General features: G+C 41.3%; 1 protein-coding gene across 4 annotated transcripts in view; it reads left to right on the top strand.

The window, feature by feature from the left end:
• rerea (arginine-glutamic acid dipeptide (RE) repeats a) overlaps window positions 1-22,658 on the top strand; it is a 167,964-nt gene that overhangs the window by 70,464 nt on the left and 74,842 nt on the right. For all 4 annotated transcript variants that reach the window (XM_038305947.1, XM_038305948.1, XM_038305949.1 and 1 more), the window contains exons 2-3: window positions 9,222-9,720; window positions 21,266-21,336. In XM_038305947.1, the coding sequence (XP_038161875.1) occupies window positions 9,366-9,720; window positions 21,266-21,336 (426 nt within the window). In that variant the 5' untranslated portion in view covers window positions 9,222-9,365. The remainder of the gene's footprint in view (window positions 1-9,221; window positions 9,721-21,265; window positions 21,337-22,658) is intronic.

Here is a 22,658-nt window from a genome sequence, read left to right as displayed (position 1 = left end):
CTCCATTTCACACATGAACAGACAGAGTTAATCTCTGGATCACCACAGCACACTGTATAATACTCTGTACTCTATTCTTAAATTCCTTCCCAAAGGCCCCTTGTTCTAAAAGCAAGCCCCTGCTGTTAATATTTTTGGGAAATGTAGCTGATGTCTAAACACCGAGCTGGATAGAAACATAATAACTAAACCCTCTCAGCCTGGCCCTTTTACTTGGAAATATGCATTGTGTGTTTGTGTTCCACCTGTGTGCAAAAGCTAAAAACTGTACAGCTGTAAGAGGCTTAGTTCACGTTTTTATGCGCTGTCCTCTGAGAGTGTAAGAGCTCTGAGATCCTGCTTGCCCCTGCAGAATTTTCATTACATTTACCCCTATCCTCCTGTTTTATCTTTTTGTCTGAAAAGGACGAAAGACTAAAACAGAATGCATCTACAATGTGGTGATATTTACAATACCACCCTGGATTTGAATGCAGTTTAAGCAGCATGCAAGCCCAGCCCTTAGGGTATTTCCATTATTTGAAGCACTTGTATTCATCACCGTACACATGTGTTCGGCATCAACGTGTTCAGCACGCTCTCAGCTTTATGTAAACAGATTAATTTTTAGGCCACAGTAAAGGGATAAAGTAATAGCACATTAAGTACATTTTTCCCTTAAGAAAACCTTTTTTTTTTTTTTTTTTTTTTTGGATGACTATTGTCTTAGTCATAACTTTATAAAAGTAGTAAATTATTTTAAAATCTTTGTGAATAAAATTATGTAAAATCGTAGAATAAAAATTTAATGTAAAATAAATTTTTGCTTTAAATTGAGATTAATAACATATTTTTTCAGAGTGGCTTTTGACAAGGCTCTTTTAAATATTATTAGTTTCAGTTTGTAGTCATAATTCCTTGCATTTTCTTTTTTCTAATCATTAATTTTTATACTATTTCATTATTAATGTTCATTAATTATTCAAATACTTTTATGCCACTGCAATGTACTTTTGTGTTTTTCTATTAGCTGTTTTTATGTACAGCACTTTGAATTGTGTTGCCAGTGAAATGTGCCGTTTAAATAAACGTGCCCAAAATGAAACGATGCAGCAACGTGAAAATAGACTGAAATAGATGCAGTGCTCGCTAGAATTTGTTGGTGTGAAATATCCCAGCTGCTAAAGACCTGCTTGGGTGCAACATTTGGCAGACTATAACATTGCAGGTGCCATTTATTCCAAACATTCAAGTGTCTTTGATGGCCCCCTTCCCCCTGATGTTACAAAGATGCTTTCACTCATGAGAATGGAGGCTCATCATTATGATGGAAAAGCAAACATAGTAATCCAGTAGTGTTCAACTGCGTCATCCATTCTAAATGAGGAGCCTTCATGACTAAAATGTGCAGAGAGGTAAATGACCTCTCCTGCCTTTTGATGTAGATTTTGACGCGCTGCCTCTTGGGAAACATGTTGGAAAATGGCAGCTTCTTCAGCTGGAAATCAGTAGAGGTGGTTGTTTTACGGCGGTTAGAACAGATTTTGGAGAAAAGCGTCTGCTTAATTAGAGGTTACAGCATCCTTTGGTGTATTGAGGTGGAGGGTCCCGCCTCCTTTCTTACCTCGGATCAGTAAAAGGCAGTAAAAGGAGTGGGAATTGTCCACCGCCGGCCCGACCATCTGTCCCAATGTGTGGGATATTTTACTGTTATAGAACCTAGCTTAATAACTCAGACTGAGAAATAGTTTTGTATATTGACCTCCACGGCTTTGTTTATGTGCCCCCCCCACCCCTTGGACACTGTTCTTGACGGCATCCTTCATCGTTCCTGCTGGCCCTCGCCATCACTCTGAAACCTCTGAGCTGTCTTATCCGTCAATCTAATCTATTTTTGTTATTTTCTTTTCTCCTCGGCATTGGCACGTATCTCGCTCTCTGTGTGACATAGTGATTAGTGTAGCTGGAGGATGTAGGGGAGCTTTGTGAATACATTTTCTTTCCCTCTCAGGCTCATTTAGACTACCAGTTGAAGTTGAACTGATGGATAGGCTTGTTAAACTGATAGGCAGATTGCAGGGGAAGAGTAAGGATATTTGATTGCAGAATATCAGTGGAAGTGCTACATGATTGAGTGCTCAGATATTAAAATCTCAAGAGTCTGTTGATTTTTTTTTTCTTTCTTTTTCATCTCTACTTTCTACTAGTGAATCTTTTAACTGCTTACATCTGATTGAATAAACGTTTTGCAACTCTTCCCGTCTCCCCCCACAGCTGTAGCTCTGCTCTGTTTCATGAAGATAAATGTTTGGAGACAAAAACATGATAGAAATCTTCTCTGGTACAAATCAGCGTTGGATGTCTCCCTGGTGTGTATTTATACTCCTGACCCCAGCCTCACCGGGGGCTAAATTTCCCTGTTTCGGCAGCATAATATACCAAAAAATTGAATTGTCAGAGCCTTACTGAATGTGTTAAACACTAGAAATCCTTTTGAATCAGGCTCTGTTTTTTGTTTTTTTTTTGTTTTTTTCCCTTCACACCGCTTCTCACAGAACTACAGGGCAACTCAATTATGAGCTACGTTCATGATAGCACTGTCTGCCTGCACATACCTCACATTCTCCAGCTGCTGTTATCAGTGGCACGTTGGGAGAGGTCCTTCACTGGCTCCCTCACCATTACCTTCCTAAAAGTGACTCATTTAGAGGCAGGCGAAAAAAAGAAATAAAATGAGTGAGGGAGGACAGCCCTGGCATTTCCCCTTCGAGGAGTGATGTCAAAATGGGATGTTTTGTGAGATGAAATTGCAGTTTTGCTCTGCAGAGAGAGTCTAGGCTGAACCCAGTAGGTGCCGCGTCTTGAAGCAGCCGGTATTAGGCTGCAAACCAAAGCTCTGCCCACAAACATTGGAGGTAATGGACGGGTTGGATAGCGCAGTGGCCGCCTCTGGGTCATTTTCAAGCTCTCGTGGAGAGCCCACAAATGGAGCGGAGGGGGATTTAGCCTTCTTTTGGTGATGGAGTAGAGGCTTAGGCTGTGAGGAGCGTACAGGATGTTTCTCTGTGTGAAAAATGCCTGTGATTACAGGGTCTGTCTGGATCCTGGTAGAAGTCATAGTTATTCGAAAAATGTTCATATTTTCTCTTTTCCAGAACGTTCATCAATATTGTCCACCTATTTATCCAACAATCGTCCATCCAACAGTCAACACATCCATTCCTTTATCATTTTACAACCTTTTATCCAGCCTTTCATCTGTTCACACATTTGGCAGTATGTTCATCCACAGCTGATTAGATTATAATGCTGAAGGAAAGTATTGTTTTCTATTGAGAACCATTGGATAAGGCTGCTAATATCTCTGGTTTCTGTGGAGCACTGATTTACTTCAAACCACTCCCCTCTCTAGGCAGGTTTAAATGTTTTCATTGGAAACCCCCCATGCTGCTTTTTTTTTCTTTTTCTTTTCTGCTCTTGCTCTGTTTTTACCTACTGAAGTAACCCCGGATGTATTGTCTAAAAATAATAGTGTCAGTGATCACAGCTTTAGCGGAAAGGAAGAAAAAAAAATGTGGTTATCATCTGTAAATTGAAAAACAAGTCTTTTTGCTTTGCTGGTTTGCACTAAGACAAAGCAAGGCGAGATTGCAGCAGGTGAGACAAAGGAGGAAGGGTGCAGAGACCACAAAGAATCCCTTATGAAGTGGCCTGCCCCTGCCTCCAGCTGAGCCTTTCATTGTGCTGTTGTTTCTAGGGAGCTGGGATGGCAGCTTAGATTAGATCACTCTGAGTAATGGATTGGTGCTGACGAAAACCCGCTGCAGCTTCACATCGCCACACTGCCAGGATCCCTGCTCTACCGAGAATCTTGCTGGTTTATTCGGATCAATTTGAGACGCCCTCATTGTTAATAACCCTGTGTATATTCATACCAACATTGTTCTCCTCTAATCTGTATTCATGCGAGTATTTCATTCAATCCTCGAGCAAAGCCGGCCCTAAATCCTTGCCAGTCACATTTTGCTACTTCATAGTTCTGCATTTGAATATGGCATGGTTGCCTTATCAGGACCTCTCAGTAATCAGAGTGAATCATTGTGTTGTCCATATTTAGCTTTCATTATATTTCATTAAGATTTCCATTAACTTTGTATTTTGTGGACAATTGCATGTGATAAAGTGCATGTTGTGCAATATTTATAATCGCTTTTGACATTTTCCATAATAAAACATTAACCCTGCTGCTTTATCAGCCTGCTTCAATAGTTAAGGGAGACTCTGTGATTTGATTGGGTATTCTTTGGCGAATCATGGGTTTAGCTAAACCTAGGACTGAGTGGGTTGAATAAAATGTTCTTTTTTGTGAGTTGGAAGGAGAGAAAGAGCTGCGTTTAGTAGCAGAAACCCTCCGTGTGGCCGTTGGTGGGGGATGATGTGTTAATAGAACCACAAACCTTGTGGTTTTTCCGGCCAGAGGTCTCCATTGTAAAAGACAAGCGAAAGAAAAATGTATTTCAGCAGTGGCCCCCCGCTGGCTGTTAGCCCTCGACTTCATTGCTGTAATGTAAATGGTGGATTAGGTGTCGTTAGCTGGGACCTCCTCAACCCCTCTTCAGCCACTTCCCCCTCCTTTGCTTTTCCATTAAGACAGCCGGTATCTTTCAATGGGTCCTGGCCAGGTGATTGATGTGTAATAGCTCCTGGCCTCACCTGCCCCCCTCACAATGTTGTTCATCGGCCAACACAGCTCTCCTCTGAGCACTGTGGGTTTTTTAAACTGCAGTACCAAAGAAAAAAAAATCTTTCTTCTCTTTGTGTCTCACTTCCTTCTCTCTATTTGTCCTGTTGGTACCGACTACTTCTACATTTCTCAGCTTGTTCATCTTCCTTAGCTTGCATAAAATGACCAAAGGCAATAAAACTTTGCTCTTTCATTAGAAATCTTTTACCACTTTAGGGTTCGTAGAGACAAGTTTATGCACTTTGGTGGAATAATTGAAGCAGAGCAGCTGCATTGAGCGTATCCAGATGCAAACTAATCACACCTAGATTGTAAAGATCCTTGCAGCGGCTTGCATCAAAGGAGAGCCGGTCAGCCCCTCCATTCGCAACAGTTTAGAGTCCTTGTAGATTTCATTGGGAGAGGCTTATGTTACTGATTAGAGAAGCATAGAGGTGCTCAGCTTATACACAGATTCTGGCAGCCTTCAGGATCTGAGCCCAGCTATCACGTGCTGCAGCAAAGGTCTTTGCCTTTCTCACAGTTTCTATACTCACTGGTAGATGTGGGCAGAGCCAAAGCCTGAGTGGAACAGCTGATCCGTGTAAAATGCTAATAAGGAGCCACCGATAGGGCTTGTAGGTGGATTTCTGGTCTCTGAATATGTTTTTCATAACTGTAAATTACAGTTTCTGTTTGTATTTTAGAGAATAGGGTTGCAGACATTTTGATAGAGGTTAAGATTTCATAGAATATTTAAAATACAGAGCCAGCACAATGGACTCTGTTGAGCCTTAGCTGTCTGCTGAAAGACTTGCTCTCACTCACCCTCCTGCAGCCTGAATCAGCTGCAGAAATGTCCTCACGTCATAAAGTTAACCTCAGCCCTTTCCTTTGACTTAATTTTTAAACAACTAACTTTTATCATTCTTCTTTCCGTTTCAACTTTCCCCACCGAAGAGTGTTGTTAGCCTAGCAAGCTAATCGTTAGTGTGTTTACATCCAGTCACACAATATCCCTAATACACAAACGTGTGCAAAGCTTAAAAAGATGCATAAAGCCAACAGTAGCACATTGTTGTAACTGAGCTAACTCTGTCCAGGTGTCTGATTGATGTGTTTGATACAGCCTCACTGCTGTAGATCTTTTCCACTGGCATAAATTCCAGTTTCCCTTAGGTCTGAGGGATTGCTTAAAGCAAGGACTAATTTACACTGATATCATATTCACGTCATTTCTAGAAATCTTCAGCAGTCCTAGAATATCTTGTGAAAATATTTGTTTGTAGTTTGCAATAAGTTACCTGATTCCTTATATTGGACTAAATGCTGCTTCTACAGCTCCTTTTATTGTTCAGATGTTTTGTTTTTTATACATTTAATGTTTTAACACTTTAACTTACTTTTGTTCTAAAGTTGAGCTCAGAATTTGAGTAAGTCAATAGATTATTCCCCAGACCCTAACCACAGATTTACTGTGATGCTTTTAAAAAAGAAACGAGTAACAACAGTTGACTGTTTACTTCCACTTTGCGGATTTGCATTTCAACAAATCACCCAAGTTCATTTTGGAAACATGCAGTTACTGGTGAGTCCTCCATGGCCAACAGTGGTAATTCTAATGACTAAGCACTAAACTAAATTCAGACATGCTTACATTTGGCAAAGTGACTTCCAGATGAAATGCACTGACTGGATTTGATGCTTACGAAAAAGAAGATTGATTTAGCAGGTTTTGGGTTAAAAGGTTGATTAACCTCTAAAGGGAAGCTAATATTTAGCGTTTTGCTTCAGAAATAGCAGCTGATAGTGAAGTTAGTGCTGGACATCGGTTTAAGCAGGAGGCCACTGTGTCTCTTCACACTCTCTGTTTGAGGTATGCCTCAGTTGTGGCTGTGTATCCTTCCACCATCAGAAAGCTCCGGAGCCTTTTAATCTTCCCTCTAATGTGTGTGTGTTTGCCAGCAGCCCAGTGGTCGCCTGGTAACTCATCATTAGGTGATTAATGGGGCTGTGACGAGGCTGCGGTTTAATCAGACTCTGTGTTTGTGTTGAAAGCGACGACAAGAGCAGCTGCCCTGTCAGTTGGTGTCTGCTCACGAGATGACAGCCCCCGCTGCTAAGCACTGCCTTTGTCAGAATGGCTTCAGTTTCTATCATTCTGTGATAGTTGGAGCCAGAAGCATTTTTTTCCTTTCCTCACCTTACCGTCCTTATGGCTCTTCAAATAAACGCTTCCTCTCTTGAAGAGTCGCTCTACCTGGCTCAGTCCCCCTCTGTTTTCCAGCCTCTCTCTTGCCACCATGACCATGGTAACACCGCTGCAGACTGCCTGGTCTTAGCCCTCCAGGGCCGACAATAACCATTTCTAGCTAAATTGTTGCCGTGGGGGTGGAGATGAGCGCTCACAGTAAATGAGTCGCCTTCTTTGTAGGTGGTGTGTGTAGGATCGGTGAAGTGCCTCTAGTTCTGCTTTGCCTGCTTCAGTGTTTGTGGAGGGGTTTATTAAAAAAGTGATGGCTTGGTGAAGATAGCTGTAAGTGGCAGCGAATTAAGCATGGCAAATGACTGACTCTGGCTCTTTCCCCTCCCCTCCCTCGCCCAGCGGATTGCTGTATTCTTCCCTCCAGAGCTGTCACTTCACATTATCACAGCAGAGGCTGTCAGCTAGGGCAGTGGATTGGGTTGGGCTGGGAATCAGTCTCTGAGCCAGAGTGTGCACACACGGATGGGCAGAAACCTCACTAGTGGGCTGCAAAGACACTAGTCTGTTAACCTGCTCATTGAGAACAGAGCTTCATATGTGGAAACTAGACTTCTACTGCTGGAAAAAAGGCTCATCATGTGACATCTGATTATGTTTGGTTATATATCTAACGTTACAAACCTTTATGTCATCTCTTAGTGTATTATCTAATAGAGCAACTTGGTCCATAATTGCACAATGGAAGAAATAAAAATCTTTTTGCAAATAAAAATCTTGAGGGGGAAAAAGAAAGCATGGGGTGAACTTAGCTCGTTTGCTGATTGGTAAACGGAAGCCTTCATTTGATTTAAACTCGATATGAACACAGATTTTCTTTGTGAAGCCAAGAGAGGTGTTTACAGAACATTAAGGCCAAATCAATCCGCATCTGTTTCAGCATCCAACCCGACAGAAAATCAGGTGGCATTTCATCCATAGTAATTACAATATGTTGAAGCACCTGAGACTGGACTCTAACTGCAATAGCTCTAGTTTGATCAGATATACTCAGCAATTTGATGGGAAGGTCACAAGTCAGACAGGAAGACAGACATGGCGGCTAGTAAAACACATCAGCCTTGAAGGAAGTACAAATGAAAATGGCCATATCAGAAACATAAATTGATCATAATTCTGCTTCCGATGGGCAAATGTTCATCACACAGGCTTGCATTGTATCGGAATATGGCTGTGAATGTAATAAACACAGCTTAAATATAGTGTAGGAAGAAATAAAGCGATAACTGTAATTAATCAACTTGTTTGAGCTAATTTGAGCAGAAAATGCAGTTTTATGTTCACTCAGAGGCCGGCATAGGCAACCAGTTCACAGAGCCTCTTCGTCAGAGATTATATTTATATTTTAAAGAAATCAGATCTCAGCTTGAAGAGTGATTAGTTTGTCTTTTAGCGAACAAGCAACATCATGAACTGGTTAAAATATAAATGGAAATTTACTAAAAAGCCTCTAATGTCTGAGAATCTACAATATCTGACCTTTACACCCAGTTTGAAAGAGGATAATAGCGAGTGCTGCCTTAAAGTTTGCCACATGCTATGCAGGAAATGCAACAAATATGCAGAAGAAGATGCTCAAATCTGATAAAAACAGTTGTGATAAGCAAAACTAAGAAAGCTTATCATGTTGAACACGTTGTGGAGGCAGTACCATGGTGTGGGGATACCTTTCCTTGACAGGGACAGCGGTTATGGAAGAATTCCTATTAGACACCTCTTAGCAGTTCAGTAGCTTTTATTTGTCCCAGTGTGGGCAATATTTGTGGCAACCCTAACCCAGAGCAGAGGGGGAGTCTGCATATAAATGCACACCGCACCTTTAAGATTCTGATTTTACCTAACCCTTCCACTTGATAATTACTGATTATTAGACAGAACACCAACAATTTCAAGTTAAAGACTTGAAATGTTTAGCTTGGTCGTGTTTAAGCTCCTTCAGGATGGGCTTCAGAACAGCTAATGAATTCATTTCAGGTTTTCAGATTTTACTAGTTTTACTTTGTCTGTAATACAGCTGCTTTTGTGTCTTTAATGAAGAGGAAATTTAAACAAAACAATAAAGATTTCTTTTCTTTTAAGCTGTTTTTTTTTTTTTTTTGAGTGAATAATGTTTTTAAAGAGGTTATTTCAATGATGAATAGCCAACGTTGGTTCCTGAGGTTGTTTTTGTTTCATCACAAAAGATGCAAATAGTGCATGCAGCAGATAATAGATGTATAGTGGCAACTTTCTGAAATGTTTTTTTTTTGTCCACAGGTTTCGTGAAACACTGGGGTTGTTGGTGTGGCCAAATTTTCCCTGGATTTGACTGGTAAATTCAGAATTCTGAAGCCCAGGCTCACAGTTTACCTTTCACGGAGGCCCAGCCGTGAGAGGACTGAGGAAGGCACGTGGCGGATCATGACGGCCGACAAAGAGAAGGAACGAGAGAAAGAGCGGGACAGAGACAGGGATCGGGACAAAAGAGAGGCCGGGAAATCTCGACGGCAGGACGGAGACCGAGGCGAAAGCGAGAGCTCCAGGCCGCGCCGCAGCTGCACGCTAGAGGGCGGCGCCAAGAACTATGCAGAAAGCGAGCACAGCGAAGACGAGGACAATGACAACGGCAGCACCGGTGGAGGCAGCGGCACGGCCGAGGAGGCCGGCAAGAAGGGCAAAAAGAAGATGCCCAAGAAGAAGTCCCGCTACGAGCGCACAGAAAACGGAGAGATTACATCTTTCATTACAGAAGACGATGTTGTTTACAGACCCGGAGGTGAGTTCTGCTCCAGCATCATCCTGGTGTGTTAATGTGTGCTTTCACCCACGCTGGGTTCAACTGAACTAATGTGTCTCATCTTCAAAAGTCAAACAGGTGCTCTGATTCGCTCCCAGCTTTGTTTTTCATATAAATTATATATTGTTAGACAGTATAGAAAAGTCTGGAATTCATTCCAGGTGTTTTTTTACGTCTATTTGAGTAAAAAGACAATAAGATGATGTGCAAACATTGGTGTTTCCTTATACCCATGTGTTAATCTTGTGTCCTTCCTTCAAGGTATACTTTCATCATTTCTGCTTCAGGGTGTCTTACCATGTTATCCTTCTTTGTGTCAGTTTTCTGTCCTTCGTTAATTGTCTTTAATTTGATCTCGTCTCGTTCTTGCCTTTCTTGGCTCCCTTGTATGCTACCATTTTTACCTTCTCCTGCATTTTCCTTATTTACTCTTCATCCCTACTTACCTTAACATGCCTCCTTGTGTGTTGTCTTCCTCTCTCCCCTTCTTTCCTACCTTTTTTTCTTTGCTCTCTCTTCCTTATGTCCCGCTGATCTTCTTTCTGTTCTTATTTTCTATCTTTATGTTGTTTCCTGCTTATTTTTGGCTCATCCTTTCTTTCCTACCTTCTCTCCTTTTGGTCCTCCCTCTATGTGTATTTTTAAGAACTTTCACAGTAAAATGCATCTTGATGAAACTATCTTCGGGGAACAAGAGGAAACAAAACCTGATTGATCAATAATTGATTTCCCTTAAAGAAGCAGTCATCTCAGTAGCAATGAGCTGCGCAGAGATTGCAGATTCTTCAAAGAATCAACTCTCCAACAGCAGAAAGCCTCCCTCCGGCTAAAGGCCGATGCATCATGCAATCAATCTGTGACCCGCTCTGAGCTTTGTCTTGAGCCCAGTCAATAAAGCAAAGTGGTGCTTCACTAGATGATGTGATTGTGACGACAGCCGCAATAACGATTTCTTCCTAACACCATCCGACTCACTGAAAGTCTACCACCGTTTCTGGGGCCAAAGGCTTCTCCAGTTTCCTGGAGAGATTTTTGAGCCGCCCCTTCAGTGTCTCTGTCGAATGAGCTGAGAGGGGATGAAATGGAACCAAGCTCATCTAGAGCTAGAAATGTAGTGTTTCTGAACTACTGGCATCACAGTTACAAATGTGTTCTGCTGATTTCTGCTCTCCTGCTGCTCAGAGCTATGCACCTTATGACTCCATCGCTGCTGTTACATCTTGAGGCAAATATAGGAGCTGGTGAAAGGTCTGGCAGTGAGGGGAAAGCTCAGATGGAAAAAGTGTTCAAATGGGAAAAGTTAAACCTTTCAGGTGGCATCCTTCAAGCACCTTAATTAATGCACAACGGAAAACATACTTCCTGTGGTTTCCTTTATGATATTATGATAGTCGGGGGCATTTTTTGAATGTAATACTTTTAACATCATTCAAATTACCTTTTCTCTAAAGGAAGTATCCATCTATTTGTAACATGTTGCTTTAACAGTTTACTTCTGTTCATTAAGACATAAAACGGTGAGAAATTAAACATATTCACCAGTAAGCACAGGAAGGTATCCTATTGTTTGTTACCTCTAACTAACTATAATGAAATTTGTTTATTTATTAATGTTTTACTGCTGTTTGAAAGCAAAGACCTAACTTTGATGATGACGTCCCTTTGTAGCGACTTCGACACCGTAGAGATTTTCTTTAAGTTCGCCAGTCACCATCGATACCATCACGCTGAAAGTCTTCCAGTTTTCCGCTAATGATTAAGCATTGGAAAGTTTATCAAACCTAGATAAAAAGCATTCATCTTATATGAATTGAAATTCATCATGTCATTAATTAGATCTAACCGATGTTGGAAATCCCTAAAAGCGGTTGAGATTGTGGTGCAGTTGGCTGCTCTGCCTCGCAGGCAACATCATGGTCCTGGGTTTGAATCCCAGGTTTCCTTCTTCTGAGATGGGTTGAGATTTTTTTTAAACTTTTGTCGTCGGTTCGTTTTGTTTTTGCACCATAAAAGCTTCAATAAATATCTGATTCAATGCAGCGATTGTGCTTGTGTGTGATACTCCTGAAATGGTGTCACGCTTTTATTCACGTTGTAAATCGAATCGCCAGTTTTGTCGCCCTTCCTACCCTGACACCTAAGGTTACAGTTAGAGGTGCAGCCAGTCTGTGAAAATGTGATGCGTTCTAGAGACCAAAGTAAAAAGGAGGAGGAATAATGTAAACAGACGATTACATCGATGAAACATTCAAAAGGCATATAAACACAGTCAACCGTCTCAGCGCTCCAGCCCTATCCAATATTTATATTTCCACATCCGAGAGCACAGCAGAGCCAGTGTGGGGAATATTTATGTTTCCTGTCTCTTTCCTCCGGTTAGATTGACAGTTTTAAAGGGGCTGAAATGTCACAACCCACTCCCACCATGACAACGAGGGTATTTAGGTTGGTTTATATGAAGAACGGCTCTCAGCTCGGTTCTACAGCCTCATATGCTCATTTGTAAAATTCCTGCCAGTGTCATAATGGACACTCCTCCACCTCCTCAGCAGATTTCCTGCTGTCTCCTCATTGTTGGGGTGATACACCATACGTGTCTGTTTCCCTCCTCCCAGTTAGTCGTTGGTAGAAGTATTCTTGCCATCAGATTTGATTCGTGCAGCTTAGGCAGGCACAAAGCCTGCAATGGATTATGCTTTACTAAATGTTAAATCCCTTTATACCAGTCTAGTGAGATACAATATGTAAAACTGACCACCCTCAGAGGGGGATTTGCACCGCCCTGGATGTAAGGAGGCCAGGACTGTGACGGAGAACAGTCACCAAAGCAGGACTAAATTTGCTTCAGTCGTGGTCCTGATCATTTTCGTCGCATGGAGCTTTAGGAGCAAGCAGACCTGTGCAATCACATACAAAACAACTGGTAATCTAGTTCTGAACCCTCCTATTCTCCAACCACACTCCAGACTCTCTGCTTAGCCTCTTCTATCCCTTGAAGATGGCTTCAGGCAGCTTAGCATGCATCGATTGGATGGGGACTCTGTGCAAAGGGAAGTGCTAGCAGCCAGGAGGTGGGCCTGCAGCGGCTGTCTAAAAAGCACGTAGGAGTGTATCTGCGATGGTGGCCGGGGCACTGTGTCCCAGGCCGTTTGCATAGTCCACTTGCAGTCTGATGCGGGGGGCAAGCAGACATGCCAGATCGATGTGGGCCCCGTGGCTGAGCTTTCAACACTTCTCCAGGCTCAGCTAGACCCTGTTAAGCCTGTTCTCTCCTTCTGTCGACCCCCAACCCCCTCCACTCCATATTGTAGACCTTCTCCTACGAGGGTATACACATTGCCAGGAGGAGATCAATAGGAGACTCACTAAACTTATCTATACACATGAATGCAAAGTACTCTGATAAATAGAACTTATGCAAACCAGCCTCTACACTGTTGCTCATTGAAAACACTAAACACACCTGTTAGTGATTGTTTTTTTCCTCCACTGCAGGAGGACTCTGACTGTGGTTGATGGCTGGCTACCATACCATGCCTCCTTCCTTCCTTCCTTCCTTCCTTGCTTCCTCCCTTATTCACTGTAGCAACATCAAATGGAGCCTCCTCCTCTCAGAGTTAACACGCTCCCTTTACTCTTCCACCTAGTGTGTGTCCCACAACCTGGTTACCTCCACAGCTAGGTAATTTAGACGTAAGGCGGTAATGGTTTGTTTGAGTATATTGCAGTATACAAAGAAAAATTACAGGCTTAAAAAAAGTCCCTCAGCGTCTGAGCTCAGAGGGAATTCTTGATGAGGACGGCTAGTGCTGCTTTCTGCAGCCTTCTCTACTCTGTCACAGACAGCACTTGTATATGTAGCATGAATTTGAAGCATGCTGCACAGCATTAACATAGCTGACACACAAACACATTCATGAAGGCCAAAATCCAGTTATCATCCAGATTTCCTGTAACTTCCAACCCAACTGGCTGTAGTCAAACAAACGTCTCATTTTCAGCCATTACCACAGCACCAGTTTTTCATTTCAGATCTACTTCATGTTGCATTTAACGCCTACCTCTTGCGTGATTTTTCACCTTGCATTCCCAGACTATAACATATTTTGTTGAAAACTGTGGAATGAAAACAAATATTTGTTTTTCTTATTTTCTAAAAGAACTGACGAGAATGACATACATTTTTATGTAGACTCTTAATCAGTAGTTTGTAGGGCTACCTTTTCTGTTTGCTAAAGACATGTTCTAAGGTCACTTCAGAACCTAAAAGTTGTTTTATTATTGTAGCAGCAGATTTAGCCATAAATCCATTTTATGAACAGAAATAATTTCCCAGCAGTTGGAAGGACTACTTTCTGTCTTGGGTTCATGTTTGCAATGAAACCAAAGCAGAAGTACTTCAAAAAGGCAATAATGTATTTGCTTTTTTAAGGAAAGTCATATTGTCACCAACACTGTCGCTTATTGCATGTTTCCATTACATCAGGCAGGGCTATAAAAAAGGTTTGCAGAGGTGTCAGAAGGTTGACCTCCGCCCCAGAGTGAAACCTTTCATCTCCCCTCTCAGTATTTTTTTTTCTTTTGTTTTAAAATATATTCTGTATTGGGCTCCATCATTCTTGGTGAACAGTATCCCTTCTGCATAATGCTGCCACTGCTATGCTTCATCAAGGGGATGGTTTAAGCATTATCTGCATTGATAATTGCAGTTATTGTGATAGTTGTTTGTCTAAAGTCTTAAAGAATAAGCCTCTGTTTTACCGTTATCAGTCTTATTTATATTTAATTTTTAATGTTTGTATTTTAACTGAAGTTGACGTTTATGAATTTTAAAATGAGGTGGCATTTCTGAATTTAATGAGATGGTAAATGTGAATGTTTATCTGCTCAAGTGTGGCATCTTAGCTTGTTCATGTTAAATTATATTCCTGTAAATAATATTTGATCTAGCATTTCAGGATTATTTACTCTGTTACATTCATTCTGCTTTAAGAGGCCAAAGATGGTGAAAAGCCACTAAAATGTTACTCCCTAAATGTTGGACTGCTGCCACTGCACATTAGTAAAACACATCCCCTGAGCTGGAAAGGCCGAGCTGTCAATCACTGAGCTGCTTCTAGTCGAGCAAACATAAGGGACAAGCCCTGGGAATCATTTCCTGTTGAAACATGGCAGTGTGAATCTGTAGCCTGGCGTTAACTGAACAGATCTATTTTTAAAAGAGCCTCTCTCTGCTCTCACTGGAGACTCTGAGAAAAGAGCTTTTTAGTGAAATCCAACCACCTGCCGACTGCTAAATGAGAAAGTGTGGGCTAGGCGAGAGGGAGACGAGCGGGGTCGATGGAGGGGGGGTTACTGTCAAAGAGCCTCTGTTTTCCCCCGAGGAGCTAAGTCAGCTGTTGACCTGCTCCTATTGTAGGGAGCTGATGGTATCGCTTGCCATGTATTTCCCTTTGCTTTTCCACTGAGAAGAAGAAGGACTTGTTGGGCTGGTGGAAGGGAAAACAGGAAGGAAAGCTGTGGAAGAATCAAGTGTCCTTTGCACCTTCAGACCCGCGCTGTGTGTAACACACCACCCTGCTGGGAGCGAGCCAGCAGGAAGCAGCAAGCAGACAGCCTCGGCCATTGGTTGGCCTCACACAACGAGCTGCTGGAGTCTGTGCTAAATCAGCTGTAACAGTGACTTTTACCTTTCTTTGTCTTTATTTGTTCTTCAGCTTCGTTACGCCCATTATTGCTTTAATTTTGCTACTTAAAAAAGCCTCAACCAAAGTCATATTTAGATTAAACTATGTAAGCTGTGAAAAAAATGTTTTCACTGAAACAATATGGACTCTTTTTAAAGAAGTCTATGTATGTTTTGCTGCTCTAGACAGGTTTCAGATTGTAAATCTTTCAGATGTATGGGATAGATCAATATAATGTATTGCATCACTTTGAATAGCTGGAAAAAAGTTTGCACCAGTTTAAAAATAAAATCTGTCACTGTTGACCAAATGATACCCAGCAGTCTAGTTAAGAAGAAAGCCCTTATTATTCCTCCTTAATGTTTTCACCATCAGACCGTTTGCATCTAATCTGGGTGATCTTGAGCTATTTTGCAAAAAGGAAAGGGCAAAATGTAACCACTAGATAGATGTTCAAAGCAGGGTCAAAAGATTAGCGAGGCAGGAGTGTCTTTGCTGCCTTCAGGCCTTGCCTAAATGTAACACCAACCTGCTGGGAACAGCTGGTGTTGCTAAACTGCTGGAGAATACAGTTAATCAGCTGTAACACCTCTATACTTTTTGTTTTATCTTTTTAACACTGGTACCCTCACACTATCATTATGTTCATTATTGCATATTTTGTGCCGAGGACTCGTAGGATCGTTATTGCAGAGGAGTGGTTGTTCTGAAGACGCCTGCTTGTCAGTTTAGGCCCAGCGCCGATTTTAACAATGCAGGTGCATCCTGCTTTCAGCCCAACTCTCACCACCTGCTAGCATGGCTTAAACAAACACTCCCTTTGATTTTAATAAGCCCGTCTCTCATCCTAAAATATTCACCCGCCTCCTTCTCCGCTTGCTCTGTTTACAAAACGCTCTTGATATACGTCTGTGTTCAGAAGGTGACTCTCCCATTGTTTTCAGGTTGGAGAAGGAAAAGCCTGGCTGATGTTATCAGGAACCTCCCCCCTCCCCGCCCTGATGCTGAATCGCAGCAGTAAATTAAACAGTAGCATATCTGTTCTTAAACCAAATCTACTTGTCGAAGTGTTTTTAGATTAGGAGAACAGTAGGATGAACTAAGAGTTACAGCTTTTAAAGACTGAGGCAGCGTGTGTGAGCCAAGGTCTTATTAATCAGTATGGTGGTGTGCTGTGAACTAAGCATCAATGTTGTGCCCTTAGCTCTATCCTTGTGTCCTTCCTTCTCTTCCCTTATTTTGATCCTTGTTCCTCCTTACTTGTCGCCTCCCTCTTTGTTTTCCCAGCTCTCTTTTCTCTCTTTTTGGTTTCCAACCCTTTTCTCTCTCTCATTTTCTATCTTTTGTGTGTTGCTTGCCTTTCCCCCTCCTTTCTAATTTCTAGTTTTCTAATTTCTGTGTGCCATTGCTTTGTTCGTTGCTTTTCTCCTCCCCATTGCTGTTCCTTCCCTTTTTGCAGGTTTTCACGTCTAAAATCAGCCTGCTGTAGGCATTCATGCCCTAAGCTCGTGTTGAACTTTGTTTTTTTTCTTTAAATGTGGTTCTAAAGCAGTCTGGAAATTAAGAATTCCTGTTGAAGTCTAGAGCTTTGGTGAGGGTCTGAGGCAATGTGGATGTTAAACTTATTGCTGCTGAATGAACTGGAGCACTCCTCTGCTATGGTCCTGCTGCGGTCTCCCTCCTCCTACCATGAAAGCTACATCTACACACCCAGCATGCACTTCAGTCTTTTTAAAAAAAGCCCATCCCCCACATACACCCTCTGCACAGCTAAACACCCCCTCCTCCCCTCTTCACCTCTCCACTTGAGCGAGGAGACCCACTTCCAAAAGCACAAAATGGCAGGAATGTTTAACAATCCCCGAAGACCGTCGAGGAACCAGAAGGCCCTCTTCAGCTATGTTCCCCCCTTCACAATATCTCCCCCAGCTCCAATCCTTCTCTTTTTCATTCAAACAGTAAATTTGAAGGTGCTAACTTTTGCCTTAAGTTGTGAAATTCATAGTTTTGCCTTTCAGAGAAAAGCCCCGAAGGGAAGTAGACTTTTACTGCCCAAAATTAATTCAAAACGTGCTTTGTGACGTTGGAAGAATAGACTGCCATGCTGTCTGTAAATGATTAAAGTAGATCCCCGTCCCCCACCGCCCTCCTCCACTGCCACCTCCTATCTTTTTCATTCTCGCTCTCTCCTCTTTGTGCCTGTTGATGTGCTCATGGGCGCAGACACAGAGATTTGGCTCCTCTAAATGAATTTGCCGGCAAGGTGAGGGGACACTAAACCCTAATTCCCCTGATTTGACTCCTCCGAAACATGTCAGCTCCTTCAGATTAGTCTCTTTTGTTCTCCGGCCCTGCTCCCCCTCTCGCCTCTCTATCATGCTCCCTTTTCCTTTTTCCCTTCCTAACTCCTCGCCGTCTGTTATGCTGCCTGTGTTGCTCCCCGATCACACAATAGGACTGATGGATATTTTCATTCATACCATCTTGTAAATGACTTCCAGGGATGCCGTAAAGGAGAAACATGGGGGGGAGATATAATGCGTTACTCAGACCCAGTGTGGGCGATAACGGCTCCCTCCCCTTCATCCCTCCATCCGTTAGAACAGCTCATTCAGCTTACAACAGATAACAAGCCCACCCTGGGGTCTCCCACACATACACACACACTTAAGAAAAACAATGCCCATGATGTCAGGGATGCTCTTGTACACACCAGCACCTCTACAAACGGTATCTAGGGTGTCAGGGCCATTTAATATCTCCCCCTGCCTCCTTTTTTCCCTCTACGAGCGGTAAGATAAACCACAGGCGGATCGATGGTCGTGTTGACACAAACAAATAAATAACAGATGATGGCAGTGTCAGTCACTGAGAGAGGAAGGTGTGGGGAGAAAAAGGGAGCTCCAGATTTTTTGTTAGTTGTTCTGCATCAAACCGCTCAGCGTGTGTTTTTGGTGAGATGAGCACCGGCGTTGTCAGCGTAAATCTTACCTCTGTTGGCTTTCTTTGAATCAGAGCTAACAAAGCTGCAAGCTATCATAGCCGACGCTGTAATAAAAAACCAGGAGCTTGTTTGATTGTTTTTAAATCAATAGAAAGCAATATACGAGCGTGCATACGATCTCTTTGTATGAGATGAAGCAGGGAGATTCATCTTTCTTCACAGTTTGGTTCCATGCGCTACGATGCATGTAATATTAGCGGTTTGAGATCTTCTACTTATGGTCTGATAATACACGGTTCTGCTTGTTCATCACTTAGCCAGGCTGAGCCGAGTCTTCCATCATCCTCCAGAAGTGGCTGTGTGTTTCCATCCTCTGCAGCGAGAATGTTTTTGTTCAGGAGAAGAGAGTTCGTGACCCGGCCATACCACCAGTCACATTTAATTTAACAACGCAGCCAGCTCTTTTCACTCAGGCCTGGAGCTGACATCACTAAGTAGTACCATTTTGCAAATAGATGAGTCAGAGGGTGGTTTCTGTTTTGTTTCACTCAATGTAATCCAAAGCTAATTAGACATATAGTATATTAGTGAGTTGCTTATCCTCTCTTATAGATGTATTTTGGTATAATATCATATATTAGCTCTTGCCTTTTTGCCTCAGATGTCTCTTGGGGTTTTATTGCAATTAATGCATCACACTGCTTTTTATGTAATTGGTAGGGCTGCAACTAAAGGTTTTTTGTTTATCGATTAATCTGAAGATTATTTTTTTCGATTAATAATCGGATAACAAAAGGCAAGGCGAGGAAAATTTATTTCTATAGCACAATTCAGTACAAAGACAACGCAAAGTGCTTTACATGATTAAAATATAGGAAAATAAAACAGAATCAAAGCAAGTAGGAAAAAAATAAGAAAATAAATAAATAAAATTAAATGCAGACTCCAACAATGATGTATTTACCAACTTCTGTCAACCCTGTTGACTTTATAGTTCCCGGACCTATTTATTTCAAACACAACGTTGTTTTTTCAGACCACAAGATCCCTGATCCTGACACAGTGTAACAGCCAAAAATGCAGAAACAAAAAAGAATTTTAAAAACATTTGGACTAAACAAAAATAAAAAGTTGAACTAATGATGTTTTAGTTGAACTGTTTAACTAGACTAGTCGAAGGCAATCCTAAACAAATGTGATTTTATTCTTGATTTAAAGGAACTCAGGCTTTCCTCACTTTTACTGCGGAAAAAGTGTGGAAAAGGTTCTTTAAAGATTTTTTTGAAGCTTTAAACAAGGTGAAACTAAAACGTTTCTACTTGAGGAGTTCTGGATAGAGCATATTGACAGATTAAAAAGTTTTATCTTAAATACTAAATATTTAAATATGTTTGTACAGTTTTTGTACAAATACTGCCCTAAGTGAGTTGCTCTGTCCAAAGGTATTTTTTAAAGACTCCAGATAACAATTCATCGATAACTAAATTAGGTGAGAATTATTTCAGTAATGGATTATTCACAATCTAATTAATTGTTTAAGCCCTAATCATTATTAAAAAGAATCAAGAGAATCTAAAAGGCAAACAAAATGACCTTATTGAAGGCAACACTTAAAGGAAATCACAAATATTACCTCAGCTTAATCTGCCAAAAAAAGCTTTAATTTGAGTACATTTATTAAGTGGTAAAAAAAATTCACATTATCTAGGAACATTTAACCAGCAGTTCAATGTTTCTTTGTTAGAATTAAATGCATGATGGGTTATGATGGGAGTGTTGGCCCAGTGGCTAGAGCAGTGCGCTTGTGCTCTGAGAAGGTTGCAAGTACCTGGTTCTATCCCCATAGCCTGCACTCTGGGTTCCTGAGCAAGACCCTTAACCCCACACTGCTCCCTCTGTGCCACACAATGGTAGCCCACTGGGTCGAATGCAGAGGTAAATTTCTCCAATGTGAGATCATTAAAGTTAAATTATTCTTTATTATATTATTTTAATATAATAGAACTCAAATTAAATGGCTTGACACAAAGTTGACATAGGAGAATCAGCTCGTATTTTCTTCCTTAGAAATTTTGTTGCACTGCACAAGATCGTAAAACCCTTTAAAATACCTGGAGATTTGTAATGAGAGTCTGCTGACCAGAAAACTGTAAATGTCTTTTATTATTGGGCCTTTCCGGAGAACGATGTTCCAAAATAACACAATGGTTCAGTTGATGCCAACTCATCTTGTTTCAACTATAATCCACTGACCAAGTCTGGGCAAGTGTAAGAGATGACCGAGGGGCTTGAGAATCTCCAGCTGGGGTGTCCATACTATCATTTAGGAACGAAATCTGTCATTGCTGATTTTCTTAAAACCTGCTAAATAATAATCGGATTGATACATTTACTCGATGAATTTGTTTCCATGAAATTGAATGCCACAAAAATTTGTTTATTTCAAGACCTTTTATACATTGATACCAGAATGGTGAATAAATGATGCTGGAAATGTTCATTTAAAATTCAAGAAAAAGCCTCAAATATCAGAAAATGAGTGGCAGGCTTGGTCCCTCCATGGCTGCAGCCATGCAGGGATGACTGGAGGTGGTGGGGGTTGGGTGAAGGTTTTAAAGTCACTGGTGTATAAATGCAGTGGAACAATAACATAATTCCCCTTGAGCGTAATGTTTGCTTTGGAAAGGCAACCTTGTAGCGCTCCAAAAGTCTTTAATCCTATTACTCGCATTCCAATTGAATTTGACTTGAGGAGAAAAATGTCTTTTCAGCAGAGGTAACGGCACAAGAAATAATGTTTTGCCGAGTCTGGCTGCTTAACATCATGAAAGCTCTGATAAGTGGGAGCATAGTCTCTAAAACCTTTTTTTTTTCTCTATATTTCTCTCTACAGATTGTGTGTACATTGAGAGTCGGCGACCCAATACTCCCTACTTCATTTGTAGCATTCAGGATTTCAAGCTGGTGAGTAGATTTTGATTTGCTCTCTATCCTTTCCTCTGCTAACCTGAGATGCAGAACAGACCAATCAAGCTGGGTGTTTCAATGCTTAGAAATTGCTCAGGAAAATGAAGTGTGTGGTTGGTTTACATCCAGGCTAGTTTGAAAAATGACTTTTTGTCCTGAATTTTGTTGCCTGGACAAATAAGAAACCCCACAGGAAATGTGCTTTGAATATTACCCACATCTGCAGTCCGCTGCATGTAGTGTGTAATAATGCTCGTAATGAAAATATAGATGTTTGTAGATGCAATTAATTGATCTAATGAAGGAAACCCTCGCCAGTATGAAATTGATTTTTCTACATCCTAATGTGGCCAAATTACCTCTTTCCCTGCATAAAGAAAGAAATTAGTTTTTAATTTGCTGCAAAAGGGCTGATGCATCAAGCTCAGTTAGTTTAGCAAAGAGGTTCTTGTTTTCTATGCAATATGGCACTCACACACACTATTAGTTGGTTTTATTGCACTGCATTGTCTGTCTTCTTAAAATAAGGTGGGTGATTCGTCACAACAGATTAGTCCCCGTTGTTGTAGGTGAAAGATGATGCTTTTGTTTTTGGAGGGATGCAGATACTTATCTTCACTGATGCTAAAGAATCATAAATATTTCACAGCTGATCAAGCAGGAACTCTTTGAACTAATAAACGCTATGATGTGGGTTCTCTCTGAGCTTTACCACCGGTTCTAATGTGAGACATTTCCTCAGAGATCAGTTCATCCCAACAGCTGAAATGTTATCCAAATGTTAATTTATTGGCTTACCCTGAAATCATTCAGCTTTCTTGGTTAGTTGTGCTCTGGTCATGTTTTTAGTAAAGTTTTGTGGTTATGAAACTTTGTTTTTAAGGCTTTAAATGTAATTGTTTATCAATATAATAATAACAGGGCTACATTTTCTCTGGGCTGTGATGATTAGAGTGGCCGACTAATTCTTCAACTTGGTCCACTCTTCAAATTTAGCCCTTATGAAACCCACTGCTGAAAGGAGGCTACAAAACCTCCCAATTCCAGGTTGTGTTATCACAAAATGAAAAGCATAACCATAGTAGTATTACACAGAATCTTCTTCTGTTGTGTTTAGAGATGCACTTATAATTTTTTTTCCTGTTCCGATCTAATACCAACACATTGGTTGAGGATATGGGCTGATACCAATCTAATACTATCGTTAGAGGAATGATCCGTGTCGGAGTCCTGCACGAGTCTGATTTTTCAAAACGGTACCTGCCTGCACATGTAGCGTTCAAAACCGAGGACCTATTACCCGTTATTATACCCATTTA

Source organism: Cyprinodon tularosa, unplaced genomic scaffold (assembly GCF_016077235.1).
Source record: "Cyprinodon tularosa strain WSP-4 unplaced genomic scaffold, ASM1607723v1 ctg57, whole genome shotgun sequence".
In the NCBI taxonomy this organism is placed as follows: domain Eukaryota; kingdom Metazoa; phylum Chordata; class Actinopteri; order Cyprinodontiformes; family Cyprinodontidae; genus Cyprinodon; species Cyprinodon tularosa.
Note: the sequence above shows the minus strand (reverse complement) of the source record. Positions and strands in the feature narration are given on the sequence as shown.